At 43.5% G+C, this 18,661-nt stretch overlaps 1 protein-coding gene across 2 annotated transcripts in view; it reads left to right on the plus strand.

Moving 5' to 3' along the window:
- The first annotated feature begins 1,603 nt into the window (after positions 1-1,603).
- The window catches only part of shisa9a (shisa family member 9a), a 46,596-nt gene continuing 29,538 nt past the window's right edge, over positions 1,604-18,661 (plus strand). The window contains exons 1-2 of one of the 2 annotated variants that reach the window (XM_032574258.1): positions 1,604-3,399; positions 4,679-4,785. In XM_032574258.1, coding sequence (XP_032430149.1) covers positions 2,885-3,399; positions 4,679-4,785 — 622 coding nt within the window. In that variant the 5' untranslated portion in view covers positions 1,604-2,884. The remainder of the gene's footprint in view (positions 3,400-4,678; positions 4,786-18,661) is intronic. The other variant, XM_032574257.1, reaches the window with a different exon arrangement.

The following is an 18,661-nucleotide window of genomic DNA, read 5'->3' on the forward strand; positions in this document are numbered from 1 at the left end:
ATGTTGGACTCTGGGTCCAGGCTCTGCAGATTCCTGTCCAGGTGAAGCCGTCCAATCAGAGGAGACGGTTCCTGTTCTGTTTCTCTCATCCAGCATGTTGACTGAAACGGACCAGAACGTCAGCGAGACATTTTAAATGATCGGAGCCGTTACTCTGTTCAAATGTTTTCTAGAAAGTAAAAATGATTCAGACATCCTCAGTAAAACCCAGTGAAGCATTATGGGAGAAGATTTTTCTGGGCTGATGAATGAAGAGCATGTTTCATCTTGCGAGACAAAAGTTAGGATTGAAAGGCTGAAATGTTAGAAATAATATTTTGATATGTTTGATATTTACTGGAGCTCAGCTAATAAACCCTGCAGCAGAAACTGACCTTAAGATCTTAATTCATCTTTTAAAAATATATCTTGTCTGGTTTTCTCTGCATATTTCAAAAAGAAAGAAATATGAAAGAAATGACGCTCTGTCAGAATTATGAAATATTTAAAGTCTCACCTTATTTCTGTAAAACCTTTAAAATGTCCTCCAGTCTCTACCTGAGCTTCATTTATTTTATTTTTCTCTGAGCTTTTTGTGTTGACGTGTCGGTTTCCTGTAACTGAAACTATTTTTATTTTAGTTATTCTGATGATTTCTGGGTAGAACAGAACCGGGTTCAGTACAGCAGCAACGGTTTTCATCGTATATCCAGAGTATTTATATGTTTTGTGCATTTTTGGCCTAAAGTTCTTCTGGTAACTTGAGCCTGAATGTTCCAATTACCATTTAATCGATTGACTTCTAATCGATTACTGTATTAGTTGATCTTTATTTCAATAAATGATCACAATTAATGGTCTCAAGCTTCACTTCCTGTTCAGTGAATCCTGGTTTAGTTTGATTTCTGACGGTGGATTGGGAGCCGTCCAGAACCACGGACAGAACCTGGAGCCGTCCAGAACCACGGACAGAACCTGGAGCTATTCAGAACCACGGACAGAACCTGGAGCCGTCCAGAACCACAGACAGAACCTGGAGCTATTCAGAACCACGGACAGAACCTGGAGCTATTCAGAACCACGGACAGAACCTGGAGCTATTCAGAACCACGGACGGAACCTGGAGCTATTCAGAACCATGGACAGAACCTGGAGCCGTCCAGAACCACAGACAGCGGCCATGTTACCTTAAAATGATTTAAAAATCTGACCGTCTGGATTTTTTGATCCCACCAGCAAAGTCAAAGAAACATTTTTCACAGAAACATAAAAACCAGATTATCTTCTTTGTCGAGTATTTGAAGGAAACGTTAAAATCTTAAAAGTGCGGTGTTCATCTTTATTCACCTCCTGATGGTCCGGTCGACCCGGTTCTACTGGAACCAGAACTCCATCATCTGCTCCACCTCCAGCTGCTGTGGTTCTGAGTCAGACCAACCTGTTCCCCTCCTGGCCTGTGGGGGCGCTGCACCAAGAACCACTGAAGGAAACGACACAAAAACCTCTGAAGACGCTGAGAGCAACTTCCTTCTTCACCAGATGGAAACAAGATGGAGGCGTCAGATTTTAGTGTTGGAGGATTTCTCTTTAGTCTTTGGCTGAAGATCGGGAGCCATTTCTGATGCTAGCGCTAGGCTAGCACGTTAGCTTTGGTTGTATTTACCCATAATGCCCTGCGCTGTAGTCCACCTCCTGCTTATGGAGCGGACTCTGGTCCGCTTGGTGTTCACATTCAAACTGAACCAGAGTTCACTTCAACTGAACGCAGACTGAGGTTTGGAGGACCAGAGGTCAGAGGTCGATTAGCGTCCACATAAAAAAAATTAAGTCAGAATCTGAAAAGTGTGGCGTGCTATTTTATTCAGCACCATCAGAACCGTGTTGTTGCCATGACAGCTGCAGAACTTTTGATCTACTGTTAATCTCATCTTTTCCCACAAAGTGCCTCATAAGTCAATATAAAAATCATAAAGCAGAAGAAAAAATAAACTGACTGTTAAAAAGTAAAACAGCTTCTTCCCACAGCATGATGCTGCCTCCGCCATGTTTTAAAAGTTCAGTGAACTTCAGTCCTTATGCAGCTTTGTTTTCCTTTGTTTCAACGTTTCTCGTTGTGATTTGATAAAACAGGTGAATAAAATGTTAAATGATCTGTTCCGGGTTTTAAATGACTTTTCATCCTGAAAAAAACCAAAACATTTTGCTAAAGTTTAGGAAAAAAATTAGATCCAAATGTAAAACATAAAAAATTGATTTAGGAATTATTGGATGTTGTGAATATTATCTGTGATTTTGAACCGTTTTCTGAACATCAGGTTCGGGTTGGTTCCGGAAGTTCCTGCAGGTTTTCCGGAACATTTGAGTTTCTGTAAAACGTCCAGAGGAGCCGAACCGACTGGATCCTGATGAGCATCTCCAGGCTTTTACCATAATATTTCACTACGATGCTTTTCCTCCCGCGCTCTCTCTCTCTCCTGCTTCCTCCTCCTCCTCCTCTTCCTCTCTTTGCGCACCAGGCTCTCCCACCCTCGCTCCTCCATTCGCTCACTGCGCTCTCATCCTGGCCGTAGCTTGTGTCTCTGCCTACTCCGTGCGTAAGAGCGCACAGATGGGAATGTTAACGGATGCTCTCCTGAAAAAGCGCTATCGGAGCAGCTGAGAGCGGCAGTGGACGGACGTACAGCGGAGCAACTTCCCCAAACTCCACTTCAGCCCGCGGAGATTTCATTTCTGCTCTCCATCCGCGCTCCTGTTTTCTCTCCTGTTTGGATCAGGATCTGCTGGTAAAATGTCGGAAGGCGGCGCGGCGCTGCCGGACTTCTCCGCCCGCCAGCATCGTGCGCCTTCCCGCGTCGCTCCAGGTTTGCTCGTTTCTGAGTGAAGTTGAAGGCGGGAAGCCAGCGCGATGGGGGGCAGATTCTTCCTGCTCGCCTTCCTGTTGCTCAAACTCACGGCTCTGGTGTGCAAGGCGGACGGGGAGCCGGGGCTGCTCGGCGGCTTCGTCATGATCGCCACGTCCAACGGGTCCCGGGAGGAGGACGGCGCGCCGGAGGAGGCGCCGCACACCGAGGAGCAGTGCCGGGGTTACTACGACGTGATGGGCCAGTGGGACCCGCCGTTCGTCTGTAAGACCGGAGACTACCTGTACTGCTGCGGCACCTGTGGCTTCCGCTTCTGCTGCTCCCTGAAACACTCGCGGCTGGATCAGAGCACCTGCAAGAACTACGACACGCCGGTGTGGATGAAGACCGGCCAGACGCCCTACAAGAAGATGAACAAGATGCACGACAGCACCAAAGACAAGACCAACCTGATCGTCTACATCATCTGCGGCGTGGTGGCCATCATGGCTCTGGTCGGCATCTTCACCAAGCTGGGGCTGGAGAAGGCGCACCGGCCGCAGAGGGAGAACATGTCCAGGTGAGACCCGCTCCTCGCCTCACTTCCGGCCCAAATGGACCGGAACATCCCGGTGCTGAAGCTGAGAGGCAGCCCGGACCCATCAGAAACTCATTTAGAAATATTTATTATGTTTCTTCATCCATGATTGGACTAGACCAGTTTCACTCTTCACTCAGGTTGATTCCGTTTCTGTCTGCAGAAACATCAGAAATAAACCCAACAGGAAGTTCATTATTGTCAGCATTTAAACTTCCTGTTTATGTAGGAATAATAATAACTCAGTTTTAGGTCAAACTGAGTCCCAACATTTCCTCTAAAACAGGTTTGGACCCAATCAGCTTCATTTCTATTGATATTTAGTGGAAAAATGATTTTAATCTCTGACAGAATAATAAGTTTAATTCACAGGTTTTCAGTTAAAATGCATTTTTATTTTTCTACTAGAAAAACCAAATTAATTTATTTGGTTTTGCTTTTTAAGCAGCGACTGTCACAATAATCAATAAATCAATCAAACCCACAATAAATCAGGATTTCTGATTTTTCTACCAGAAACTGGATGATAAACGTTTCAGTCTGGAGTTTTGGCCTCAACCAGCAGAGAAACTTTATGATTCATTTTATTTGTTTTATTTTAAATGTTTGTTAGAATTTAAAGTTTATTGATCTTGAGAATCTGTCATGTTTTTTTAAAAACAACAATATATTGTTTATCGTGATAACCTCTGGGATGATTTATCGTCCAGAATCAGAATCAGAATCAGAATCAGAATCAGAATCAGAAACAGAATCAGAATCAGAAACAGAAACAGAATCAGAATCAGAATCAGAATCAGAATCAGAAACAGAATCAGAATCAGAATCAGAATCAGAGGAGTGACGTCAGTAAATGAAGCTGATTTCAGGTTTGTTTTCTGTCAGGATCCAGCAGAACGTTTTGTGTTTTCAGGGAAACGTCTGAATAAAGTTGCAGTAAGTTCCTCCATGCTGCTGCTGCTTTTGCAGAATAATGTGTAGTAGTTCAGGTGTCCAGCGGTGGCGGTTAGCTCCACTGAGTTCTTACCGGCGGCTGCAGCAACAGCAGCAGCAGCAGCAGCAGCTGCAGCAGCAGCAGCTGCAGCAGCTCAGGTGAGGATGTGCAGAAACGCCGTGAGGATCATGTTTCACTTTTCCACTTTGCTGCACTGCACACTTTGATGAAAAGAAGCATCCAGAGTGAATAATTGAATTAGCTGGGTTTTGCACACACACTTACACACCCCCTCTCTCTCTCTCTCGGCGTGTGTGGGGCCGGCAGGGCCGTAGCCAACGTGCTGCAGGGCAGGGGCCCAGGTGAGCCGTTCCGGGGGGAGGAGGCCCTCGGGATTCACTCTCAGCACTTCGTCTCCAGACCGCCAGCCCTCCGTGAGTTTCAACTCCCACTCAGCAGCTCTGTGTGTGTATGAGTGTGTGTGTGTGTGTAGGTGTGTGTGTGTGTGTGTGTGTGTGTGAGGTGCTGCTCTGGTTGTGTGTTGATTATTTTGGGTGTTTTAATGGGCTGATGTAAAGGATCCGGTTTGTTCCCGTTTCAGCTTCTCTCCTCTTTGTGTTTTTAGCAGCGAAGATCAAACAGAAACATGAAAATGCTGAGAGCAGCATCCATGCACGATGCAAACCGAAAACACCTCAAAGCTCCAGACCAGTGGAGCCCAAAGTGGCCCCTGAGGGCCGGCATCCTGCATGTTTCAGTCTCTCCCTGGTTTAACTCACCTGGATCCAGTGCTGGTTCGTTAGAGGCCTCAGGAGAACATGGGCCTGCTGAGAAGGTTGTTACTAAAACCAGGGAGAGAATAAAACGTGCAGGATCCGGCCCTCAGGGGCCACTGTGGGCACCTCTGCTCCAGACGATCCGAACCGACGCGCCGACCCACAACCGGCCCACCAGAATCTGGTTCCTCTGAGTTTTAGGGTTAAATGTTCAGTTTCATGAATCTATTCAGATTAAAGATTTCTGGACATTTTGAGCTTAAAGGTTTCAGATCATCAAACAAAATTTAATCTCACAAAGAGAAAGAAGAAGAAATCAGTGTTTTAGTGGAGAGCGTTATTGGCGGTGTGTGTGTGTGTGTGTGTGTGTGTGTGTCTTGAGGAAGAGATCAGATCTCCAGCTGAAGCGATGGGTCACATATTTACATACATGTGAGGCCTTTTCCATTTAAAGTGATAAACAGGAAGTAAATATCCTGACCTCGTTTATCGTCGCCTCTGGTGGAAACGACCTGACAGGAAACATTTAGTCCAAGTTTATCGTCTCAGCCTGACAGAGAAATCAGACCTTTAATTTATGCAATCAGAAAAAATAGCACTAACTTTTGTGACATTAATCCCCAACAATTATAAGAAAAATAGAAAATATTTCTGTCAAACTCTCAGTTTCCTGCTTAGTTATTTTCTGGGTATTAAGATTTATAATAAATGTTCTCAGATTAAAGATCTGTAGTAAAAGGTTTCTGCTCATCTTTAGGAGATGAAGATCAGCTCAATTCAGGAATATTTATTTACCCCAAACAGAAAATAAACTCAGACCCTCCAACAGTCGATGGTGACGCTCCAGTAGCAGTCAGTGCTGCAGTCAATCCGGGGAGGCCTCTGAAGACTGCTGTATGACATGCTAACAGCTAAACATCCACACAGTAGAGATGTTTCATAGCAACGTGTCTGGATTCAACCAATCAAATCAGAACCGATCAATTAATCATGACTGATCAGAACCAGCGTAGCAAAGCAGCATTAGCGTACTGCTTCATCTTTCTGTAGCTTCTGCTCATCTTGTCTCTGTAAACCGTTTCCTCCGTCATGGCGGCCAAAGCTCATCCAGACCGACGGTGACCCTTTGACCCTTTGATGTGAATTAAAGTCCGGCGTCTCTTTCACATCCGGCATCAAAGCGGACAGAGACGTGAGACACGGAGTCACGTCTCCACCGGCGCCGTGGTGGTTGGAGGAACGGCTTTGTGGTCGTCTGTTTCTGTGTCAAACCGGTTTCAAAGCTTTTCTGTCTGATTGATGTGAGATCCTGAGGCGGGAGAATCTGAGGAGAATCCAGGCAGCAGGAAACGAACTGAGGAAGCATCACAGTCTCATATTCCCCTCATAATGAAACCAATAAGCTCAAATCTGTGAAGTGCTGCTGAGAAAGCGTCTTCCAGCTCAGTAATGTCCTGTAATTGTCACTTAAGGCGTCGCATTAAGAGGTGGGCAGAGCTAAACACACACATACTCAGTACACACCTGGCAGGAGAAATTACCTCAACAATCTGTTCACATCCAGAGGAAAAACACTTAAAGCTGCTGGAACTTTTAGAAAACACATCAGATTTACTCAAACTGTCAGCATTTGTGACAACATGAGACGGATAATCTGTGAAAAGATTCTAGATCCTCTGATTTGTCCCAGCGCTGACTAGAAACAGCCAATCAGAGCCAGGAGGCGGGACTTAGTGCTGTCCAGCAGTTGCTCCTTTTGTCTGACCCCCAGTGACCCGGCCGCCCTTAACCAGTACAACTCAGAATGATGCTCGCTGACAGCAGGCTGGATTAAAACTTGTACGCAGATCAAGAGAAATATTACTATACAGTTGTTAGCTCCACATGGCAACAATATTTGGCATGTCTATATTTTAGTTTCTCCTGATGTTGCTCTGTAAACCTCAACGAACTGAATGGAGCCGAGGTTTCGGAGTTTCTCCTCCTGTGTGATTCTGTTAAAGCGCCGGCGCTCTGAGCCCTGGCAGCCATGAGGCTCCGACTGACCGGGACTCGCGGCGACCAGCAGAGGATCGGACGGAGCGCTCCGGACGCACCGCAGGAAAAAATACGGTTTAGAAATGAGGAGGAAAGGATTTCACCTTCTAGCACAAGATTTGCTTCCTGGATTCTTTTTACACAGTTTTCCGGTAGACCTGGTTCTATTGGGTCCAAAACAACAACATCCAACCAAACGCTCAGCGCAACCTGTTCCCCTCCTGGCCTGTGGGGGCGCTGCACCAAGAACCACTGAAGGAAACGACACAAAAACCTCTGAAGACACTGAGAGCAACTTCCTTCTTCACCAGATGGAAACAAGATGGAGGCGTCAGATTTTTCTCTTTAGTCTTTGGCTAAAGACCAGGAGCCATTTCTGCTGCTAGCGCTAGGCTAACATGTTAGCTTTGGTTGTATTTACCCAGAAGGCCCTGCGCTGTAGTCCACTTCCTGCTTTTGGAGCGGTCTCCAGTCCGCTTGGCGTTCACATTTAAACCGAATCAGCGTTCACTGGTGCGATGTGAAACATGGTTCTGATGGTACTGAATAAAAAAGCAGGCCACACTTTTCAGATTCTGATCTGTGAAAAAGTTTCAGTTTTATTAGAGTTCATAGTTAAACCTGAAACTTTTCCTGGTCTGTTACATAAAAACCCAACAAAACACATCAGTTAGAGGCGTTTCATGTGAACATGGAGACGTTCAGGAGGCATGACGACGTTTCCAGCTGGAATCGCAGGAAGCCCCGCCCCTCAGGAATATAATCACTGGGTTCCCAGCAGGAAGCCCCGCCCCTCAGGAATATAATCACTGGGTTCCCAGCAGGAAGCCCCGCCCCTCAGGAATACAATCACTGGGTTTCCAGCAGGAAGCCCCGCCCCTCAGGAATATAATCACTGGGTTTCCAGCAGGAAGCCCCGCCCCTCAGGAATATAATCACTGGGTTTCCAGCAGGAAGCCCCGCCCCTCAGGAAAATAATCACTGGGTTCCCAGCAGGAAGTCGCGTCCCGCTGCTGACAGCTCATTATGTTGGTATCTGAGCGCCGAAACGCCGGAGCAAATATTACAGCCATCCATCTTGGGTTCTGGTTCCTCCCGGCCGGCCGGCCTTTGGATGAGCCGCTGCTCATCACCGCCGCTTTTTAATTAACTGCAACACTAACTTCTCCAAATCATCGATTCAGACTAATGAGCCGAGCCTCTCTGCAAATATTGGCGCATTTTCTGCTGCTTGAGTTCAATCTCAAAGTTTTAATTAATAATCCTGAGGATTATCAGCAACTTCCTGTTGCTTTCTGAAGGTTGGTGTCGGTCACAGCGGAGCAGCAAACATCTGTGTTGGTCAGAACAATCCCAGGTTTCCAGTTTAAAACCCGCAGCATTCAGACAGAAACACGTTCACACGCTGAAATATGCGGCGCTAAATCCTCCATAATCTGCTGCGTTTCTGACTCAATTCTCATTTTATTCTTTAGAACAGCGAAGGAACCTCTGACTGTCTGCAGGCTGTAATTACATTAAACCAATAAACTGGGGTTAAAGTTCAACGATTAGAACTATTTAATAAACAACTGATGATCACATCTCATAAAAACAAGATTGAAATTCAGTTTTTATGGCCAAAAAAAACTGAAGTAAAAAAATCTAAATGTTTGTTATGAATCTTTATCAACTTTTCTTATGAAATTGTTATTATTGTTTGAGATTCAGTCTTTATAAGTTTATCTATAATGTGATTATTTTCACGGCGCAGATCGCTCATTAATCCAGAATTAGAATAAATTTCTCTGAGTTATTTAAATATTTGGCTCTGAATTAGATAAATATGGAGCTTACAAACTCAATATTGTGCTCTAAGCTAGGACAACATGTAGCTAGCTTAGAGCTAAATATTTAGCTAATACGTACGTGTCAATAAGAGGAAGTGGACTATCAAAATAAAAGCTGGGTGTTGATCTTTAGTAAAGGTTGCTGTTAAAACGGCTCAGCTTGTTTTTTGGACCAGAAAAGAGGAAATTAAACGATGATGAAGATGATGAAGAGGGATTTATAAGACCCAGCTTTTATTTTGGCGGTACGGCAGGTGAATTAGCATGTCGCTGCAGTAATAGCTGCTGAAGCCTGTTGGTGTTTGGCGTCTCGTTTCCATGGTGACAGTAATTAGAGGGCGTTGTGTGTGCAGAGCGTTTTTAAAATGGAGGATCGTTTTCTCTCCATTCTGTCTCAGCCGAGTGTCAACATGGTCCGTTCGTGGCCCACTCCGGTTACACCAGGCCCGGTTCAACAGAGCGGCTCTGTTCCAGGGCCACGCGGCCCGGGGGCGGCCTGCGGCGCCGCGGCTTGGCGGCTGACGCCGGCCGCCTGAAACCAGGCAGAATCCTCCTGCTCCCTGCTCACAGCTTTTACAAACATCAACACCAACAGTTGCTCGGCCCGGGGCAGAGTGAGCCCCACCTGTTTCTCTCTCCTCTGCCTCAGGCCTCAGTATGGCCTGGCTCTCTCTCTCCCTCCCTCGCTCGCCCGTGCATATGGACACACACACAGAGACAGAAGCAGCTCCTGCCGGGTCCTGGCCCAGGAAGGAGGACATGTGGCCGGGGGACACGGATCGCCCAGAACCGGACTGGAGCCGATCGTCCAGAACCGGACTGGAGCCGATCGCCCAGAACCGGACTGGAGCCGATCGTCCAGAACCGGACTGGAGTGGATCACTTTAAATAAATTTTAACGTGTTTTTCTAGAAAATCTGAGATTAATCTCTACATTTAAAAACAAAAAATTCTACCAAATGTTTAACTTTTGAAGTTCATAGATTTTCAAGTTTTTTCTAGAAAATTTCCCAGATTATCTCAAAATTTCTGAGTTTTTTGCAGGAATTTACTCCTTTTTTCCTGCATCTTTAAAGCCAATAATACGTCTGGTGTTAAAATATCCTGACAAAAACTTGAGCCCTGATCTAGATCACTATGATCTATTATTTCTGATCAACCACTAAAATCTCTTTGTAGTCGTTAGCAACCAGCTAATAATCAGCTGCTAACAAGCTAAGCGCTAGTTCAGTCATTATTTGTTGGTAGCATTGCTGATATTTAGATTCCTCTTCTTTCTTTATCAGGAGAAATGAAAACATGAAAAACCTGTTTAGCACTCAGAGATGAGAGAAGCTGCAGAGCGCCAATTATTAAAGATTCACGTCCCTGATGCATTTTGGGAAGTTCAGGTAGGAATCTCGTTCAGCTGGAGCGTTTCGGATGAAGTCCCGGTTAGATCCGGTCCGGTTCTCGTCTGGATTAGCATCTCAAAGTGTTTACATGAGGACAGCAGCGCTTTCATCCTGCTGCCTTTTATCTGCGCCTGGATATTTTTGGATCTTATTGGATTCCATCTTGCAGTACCTGAGTCATTTGGTCCGGCTGCATGTTGGGATCGATTTTAATCCTCCCTCAGTCGATCCTCAGCGTCTCACATCCACAGCTGAAGCTAGAAACCATGTAGCCGCTGTTCCACTAGCTTTATGTTAGTTAGCTTTATGCTAATTAGCTCTATGTATGAAGTAACGACCCAGCATGTCGACCAGCTGGTTCTGCTCCAGCCCGTTGGTACCGGTCCAGTCAGACAGAACCAGCATTCACACGTTTTCTCTGGCGGTTCGTTTATTTTCACACAAACTTCCAGAACTGAACCAGAACTCATCAACACTCAGACTGTTTATTGGCCAGAGAATTTCCTGGTTTTAATATCATAATTTATTATTATTTTTTGATATCAGGGAACATTTTTCTCATAAATATGTTAAATTAATCTAAAAAAGTTTGTTCTACAGCAATGCATTAGCGCCACTACAGGTAGAAAATAAAAAAGTAACTTTCTGCCAAAAGCTTTGAAAACGAAGAACGTTTGAGATTCAGAAACTTTCTTAAAAAAGAAAAAATACTTGAACATTTCTGAATTTGAAAAGTTGGACAATTTTGACTTTTTTTTAGACTGTTTTTACATTTTCACTGTTCAGAGGAACAGAAGGGTTCTGATCCGATCGGCCAGCGGTCCCGTCCAGCTTCACTCCGGTGTTTCTGCTCCATTAGAGAAATGTTTTCCCATTTTTACTACTTTTCCTCTTCAGTTTGTTCCTGAAACGTTGCAGCGTCTCTGACCTGGCTCTCCGTTCCTCATACTAATGATTTTCCTTGCGTGTTACTTTGACTATACACCTGATTTGGTGGAAGCCATCAGTCCTGCGCTGTGGATCTGGAGTGTTTCTCCGCTACATAAAGACTCCTGTAATCACCCGGCAGCTCGGCGCGAACGTTGGAGCCTTCGGTTTTTCTTTGCTGCTGATTCTTCACTTGATGTTTCTGCTTCCTGTCAGACTGATTAGTTTTCCAAACGAAAGCCGGTTCCGAATGCTAACGATGCCCTGAGAACCAACACCAGAACCTTTCCTCACTAACAGATGAAGAAAAGGCTCATGGTGAGAAACTCTGGCCTCAATTTGGATCAGAAAAATAAAAAGACCAAAAATTAAAGGGCCAGTGTCCTTTAAAATCCATCATGTTGTAAATAAAAACAAAAACCTGCAGTGTTGCTTTGATTCTTTCATGTCTGAGAAATCCTCTAATCTCCATGGCAACCATTCAGCTGTGAAACGCCTGGGTGAACCTAGCCCCGCCTTTGAGTCGCAGCTCCTCCCCCTCTCAGCTCCTCCAGACTAGCCAGCAGCAATTAGCAAACAGCTCATTATAGGAGCTGCTGGTAAAACCGTTAAAGTATTAATAGAGGAGCCATGTTGGGAGGACTTCGTGGAGGCGGAGCTTCAGAAAGAGCAGGAGATCTTAAAGAGACAGATGTTCAATCAGGAAGTAGCATTTTTTAATGTTATGTTTGATATGTGTAGCACTTTTATCTCAACTGAGGGAAACATTTAAGCCTGTTGCAATAAATCTATTAATCTCACAAGAAATTAAAAGAGCTCAATTATTTCCATTTGCATTATTTATCTTTTTTCTCTTTCTACTAAAAACTGGATGAAAAAAGTTTTTATTCTGTTGTTTTGGTCTCAACTAGGCATTTTTTGTAGGACAGTTTTGTTTACAGAGATTTCATAGTTTATTTTATTTTTTGTTTTGTTGATTTATTTTGGAGATTTAAAATGTTTTCCAGTTTAAGTGTTAAATGTTGATTAGGATTTAAGGTTTATTGATCTTTGAGAATGTGTTCCTGCATTATTATATAATTATTATCGTTATATTACTAGAAATTGGTCTCAAAATAATTATATTACTGTTTATCGGAATAACTTCTTGGATGATTTATCGTCCAAAAATATTTGTTACTGAAACTGATCAAAAAAACAGTTGATTTATTGTTCTAGAAAACAGAGCACTGCCCCTTTAAAACAAACTAATCACTTCATGTCCTGGCAGATGAGAGCCTGTTGTTCAGCGCTCTGGTTTACCTCTGGGGTCGCATCATGGCAGCATGGGGCGTCCATCAGAGGGTTTCCTTATGACCCACTTCTACCCGCCACTCTGCTCCGCTGTGCCCGCCGTTGCGCCGCCCGCCGTTGCGCTCCATCATCAGGCAGATGGAGGATCTTACTCTGCGCTCGCCGGCTGCCTCTCGCTGCCCCAGTTGCCAAACATGCAGCTGCAGAGGAGACTTAGCGCTTCGCTGGAACATTCTCCTGATTTGCGGTCACATGGAGGTCAGAGGAGAGCAGAGGTGTTAATGTGAGAAGTTCGGCTTCATCACACGGTGGTTTCCTGATCTGAATATTTCTCATAAAAGCAGCTCCAGAACCAACGAACGCAGCTTCTTCTCTAACCTACTTCCTCTCACTTCCATCCCAAAGCGCTCCGGGTTTCAGTCCCCACATGAGGCCCATCAATAACATCCGGTTTATTTTAGAGTTTCTAATAATAAAGGTCCTGCAGTGGTGAGAGGTTCAGTTTCTGACCGTCAGGGAAAATATTCTTCTGTTTTTATTCCTTATTTAACGTTTTTTAAAGGTTTAACAATATTCCTGTCATGAGATTTTAAATTCAGCAAATCAATTAACCTTTTGTTGTCAGAAACAAAAAGTTTAATTTTATACAATAATTATTGTATAAAATATTTCTATATAATCCCTACAAATGTGACCTTTATTGGCTGTTGATAAGAGTGTAAAATGATAAAAATCGAATCTATTCTGGCAACTGAACTGAATAATAAAACATTAAATCATCTGTTGTTTCAGTGAAATGAATCCAGTTCAGCTGCATCATATCAGGGAACTGGACTGAATTATGATTACAGTCCTGTTGACCTTTGACCCCTGCGCCTTAATGCAGATCTGATGACGCGTCATGCAGCTCTTACTCACAATCTGTGTTGCTAAAATTGTATTTTTTAACCAACACTGTTACACATGAATGAAAACAGAAATTATAGCAGTGTGTTAAAAACAGATATGACTTGGTGACAGCTTATTATGGGATGCCGTTTCTAAAGCTACAGTAAAAAATTAACAACAATAATTTATCCTGTAGAAAAGGGGGAAAATATTAGTTCATTTTCAAGGTAAAATTTTCACCATTTTATTTATTCATTTATACATTTTCACTTCAGCTTTGAAGGACTCAGTCTCACCAGCAGGAGTTTATATCCAAATTCTCAACACGCAGCTTTTATTTTGACATTCTACTTCCACCTATCTGCAAGGTAATTTGCATATTAGCTACATATTTAGCTTCCAGCTGTCTAATTTAGTTCACAAACTAAATATTAAGATTCAAACCAAATATATATTTAGCTTGAAACTGAAATGTCTGAATGAATGAATGAATGAATGACAGTGAACGTATGACAGCAGCGCCCCGTTTAGGGCAGTAAAAATGGCCGCCGCGTCTATGGATGGATTTTTAAGTAGTTGAGAGTGGACAGCACGGTGACAGAGGAGGAGACTCAGAAACTACGGAGCCCTTCAGGGGACATGGGAACTTTTTTTTTCTTTTGCGTTCCCTCACAATAATCTACTGATCAGTTATGCAGCATAATTGAATCCTGTAGCCTTTCTTACGGTGGCCGTCGTACTTTCTGCCTTCACACAAGGTTATGTAGGTTTTTTCCATGAATGTTAATATCTCTGTGAAATATCTGAAGTCTTATATCTTTTTCTTTAGCATAGAAAGGCACCACAAACCTATGATATAAACAGAAACTTTCTGTAAGTAGGAAAGAAATAAAAACACTTCTCAACTATTTCTGAGTTATTATCGTTTGTAAAAAATCATCTGACAGTTCTGATTGTGTCTCTGTTGTGTTCGTAGTCTGAATGGTTTAAAGAGCTTAACAGACATAAACATGCAGTAAATAAATCGATTTTCAATCAGTTTGTTGCAGCAAACAGTTAATAATAATAAACAAGTTTTCACTGAGGCTCTGTAAGAACCTTATGAATGAAATAAGTAATTATTGATATGACAGGAGCAGGAGGCTTTGACACCTGAGTGGTGGGCATGTCGATGTGGGCGTGTCGATGTGGGCGTGTCGATGTGGGCGTGACGATGTGGGCGTGACGATGTGGGCGTGTCGATGTGGGCGTGTCGATGTTGGGCGTGTCGATGTGGGCGTGTTGATGTTGGGCGTGAAGATGTGGGCGTGTTGATGTTGGGGGTGACGATGTGGGCGTGAAGATGTGGGCGTGACGATGTGGGCGTGAAGATGTGGGCGTGACGATGTGGGCGTGTTGATGTTGGGCGTGACGATGTGGGCGTGTCGATGTTGGGCGTGACGATGTGGGCGTGTCGATGTTGGGGGTGATGATGTGGGCGTGTTGATGTTGGGCGTGAAGATGTGGGCGTGACGATGTGGGCGTGTTGATGTTGGGCGTGACGATGTGGGCGTGTCGATGTTGGGGGTGATGATGTGGGCGTGTTGATGTTGGGCGTGACGATGTGGGCGTGTCAATGTTGGGGGTGACGTCATCAGGTCTGAATGGGAAGGTGACTGACCTGCTGGCTTTGTGTTTATGAGGAAGCGGTGAGCGGGGCGGTCAGTCCATGCAAAGCCTGGAGCATAATTATCAAAATGGAATAAATCAATAATTGTGACAGAACAAAGAAATGGTTTGGAGTTGATTGATAAACCGACAGATGAGATTCCAGAGTTAACCCAGTGTGGCCCTTTACCATCATTAGTTTGTTTTATAATAATAAAACGTGTTTATTATTATTAACTCTTTGGTACAAAAAACTGATTGAAAATCGATTTCTTCACTGCATGTTTATGTCTGTTAAGGTTGAGATGGAGCTGAACATGAAAGCAGCTCTTAAACCATTCAGACAACCAGAGACACAATTAAACTGTCAGATGATTTATTACCCGCGATAATAACTCAGAAATAATCAAAATTAGGATGTATTTTTATTTCTTTCCTACTTACAGAAAGTTTCTGTTTACAGTATGTCATAGGTTTGTGGTGCCATTTTATCCTAAAGAAAGATATAAAACTTCAGATATTTCACAACGAGATATTAACATTCATGGAAAAAACCTTACATAACTTGTATTAAGGCAGAAAGTACGACGGCCACCGTAAGAAAGGCTTACAGGATTCAATTATGCTGCATAACTGATCAGTAGATTATTGCGAGGGAACGCAAGAGAACAAACTTTCTCCATGTCCTCTGGGAAACAACAGGAGAGACAGGAAAAGGGCTGATGCTAAGCTAGCGCTAGCCTAGCTAAGCTAACGAGCCATTACTGCCCCAGAAAAAACCGTGAGAAATACGAAGAGTTTCCAAAACGTAACGCGCAGCAACAGAAAATGTGTTTTAACGTGTTTATGTGTTAGAATCTGTAGGTAACGTCTCTGGACAAATAAAAGAGCAGAAATAAAAAGCGACTCAAACCCACCAGCTACACGGAGCGAAACAGCGACAACAGGAAGTGACGCAATGCCTCCTACCCAATCACCATCTCCAACCGGGTTGGATGTGATGCGTTCACTGACTCAGACTTCTTTCATCACTTCTTTATTAGAATTTTCAGACATATTTTTAAGTCCAGATTTACTGTCTGCTTTTTTCTGCTGCATAATTATGACGCATGTGTGACGTCAACGACATAAAAGTTGGATAAAATAAAAATGAAATTACAATAAAGAAAAATCATAAAAACATACCTGAACAGATGTTGCGGGTATTTGGTCTGGAAAATGAGCTGTTGGCTCCTTATTTCCACCGATGAAATGTGATGAAACAGCAGCGACTTTGGTCGCATTTCTAGTAAACAAACTATCCAGCCAGGATGTTCCTGTTTTCCTTTGGCATTTTGGAGATGGAATTTAAAAAAAGCCCCTTTCGCTCCCAGTCATATCTTCAGTCTCTCAGCAGCCGTGTTTTATTGTCACCATTATTCTGTTGAGAATAGTTTTCGTTTCGTTCACTATAAAGACTTCACGTTTGTCCGAAACTAATAAGGCCGACTCGGCGCATGCGCAGTTCGCTGATCTAGATTTCAGTTTTGATATTTGCAATCAGGGTCACGCTAAGAAAATAAAAAATAAATAACTTACAGTAATTAAGTCAAGATGTTTACTTTATCTTGCTAATATTAAGTATTTATTCTCATATTTATTATGTTTTTTAGTTTTTCATAGAATGACTTCGTCAGGGTTTTGTAGTTCCATCAGACCTGGTTCCAACCCAGCATTTACACTGGTCAGTCCAGAATGTTGCAAAAAGTGATGCTGAGCTTCTTTGTGCTGCTCCACACAGAAAACAGAGAAAAACCTCAGGATGGTTTTGACAGCAGGTTAGAAAGCTGAACAGGTAAACACACACCGCGCGGCTCCTGGAGGGAGCAGAGTGTGTTTGGTAGCATGGGCTGATATCAGGCGGAAGCGTCAGCCTGGCCTTTCACTCTCTGCTAACTGAAACCACTTCAGCAGACACTCAGATTTCCCCCCGAGAGAAACAGGAGGAAAGTTTTACCCTAAAAATGGAGGAAAGGAGCGAAGCAACTCCTGGATGAAGCGCCGAGTTCCTGCAGGACAGACAGACATGGCGGCGATGGAGCGGCGATGGAGCGGCGATGGAGCGGCGATGGAGCGGCGAAGGAGCGGCGATGGAGCGACGAAGGAGCGGCGATGGAGCGGCGAAGGAGCGGCGATGGAGCGGCGAAGGAGCGGCGATGGAGCAGCGATGGAGCGGCGAAGGAGCGGCGATGGAGCAGCGATGGAGCGGCGAAGGAGCGGCTTTGAGAAGCGCTGATTGTCATAAAGTTATGAGTCTGGAAGCTCAACAGGTCATATCTGAGGAGGAGGAAGAGGATGAAGAAGAAGAAGATGATGAAGAGTGTGTGGAGCATTTTGTTGCCTTCACTGAGAAACCCAGAAAAAACATCAGCAGAAAAGTTATTATTTTGTTCACTAATCAGTTTATATAAAACAAATATTACATATTGATCTGCAGAATAAATAACTGGATAAGAGAACAAATAAAAGAAACAACAAAATAAGAAAGTAAACATGAAAATACATTCAGGACAAACAGAAAATAACCAAATGATGTGATAACAAAAACAGTGAAATAGTTATGAGGGTTAGAAAATACTTTATTTCTTCTTTAGTCTTGGCGGTTATTGTCTGATTTGCATTATTATTTTCCTTTGCTCTAATATTAACCCAGGGTCACTGATATTCTGGGCAGAAGTGGATAAATAAATAAAAGAATTTGGCAAAACAAAGAGTAAATAATAAAATGAAGGATAACTAAAGAACCTTTTAGTGATTTTCTCAGGTTTTCCTCAGTCAAGTCGCTGTGAAATTTAACCTTTTATCTGAATCTAACAGACTTTGTTCTGATTCTCCTGCAGCCGGCGGGTCAGAGGTCAGAGGTCAGAGGGGTTAACGGCTCATTTGGCTGTGACGCTTTAACCTGCCAGCACCCAGCCGGCTTTAAGCTTTAAACACATAAAGACGGCCTGCTGGGGGTCAGGAGGTCACAGCCATTAGACTCCAGTAATGGAAACCAGAGGATCATTTTAATTAGTTTCTCTTCCACTTTGACAACCAAAACATGACTGCAGTTCAGCTGGTTGTGTTCAGAACCGGGAGGAAAAACTCCAGCTGAGACTGAGTCAAGTTTTTAATTAATCAATCACATTTTAGTCAAACTATTTATCAACTAAATAAGCAACATTTTCAATTAAAAAAAAAAAATTTTTCTGCTAAATTATTGAATAAATATGATCAGATCTGAACGTCAGATGAGTTCATCTCAGAGTTTCCCTCATCGTTCATGGAGCTTCTTTAGAAATCTGGACTGTGGACGCTAACATTAGCATTAGCATTAGCTGCTACATGTTAGCATTCAGATGCTAATCTTGGCTAGCATAGCTTCTGATAGGCTAACTGTTGTTAGCACAACTTGAACACAGCAGTAGGTTTTCCAGCGTCCAATCAGATCGTTTAGAAACAGAAATGAACCCAGAGGGAAAAGAGAAATGGCTGCTG

This window comes from Xiphophorus hellerii, chromosome 10, assembly GCF_003331165.1.
Source record: "Xiphophorus hellerii strain 12219 chromosome 10, Xiphophorus_hellerii-4.1, whole genome shotgun sequence".
NCBI lineage: Eukaryota > Metazoa > Chordata > Actinopteri > Cyprinodontiformes > Poeciliidae > Xiphophorus > Xiphophorus hellerii.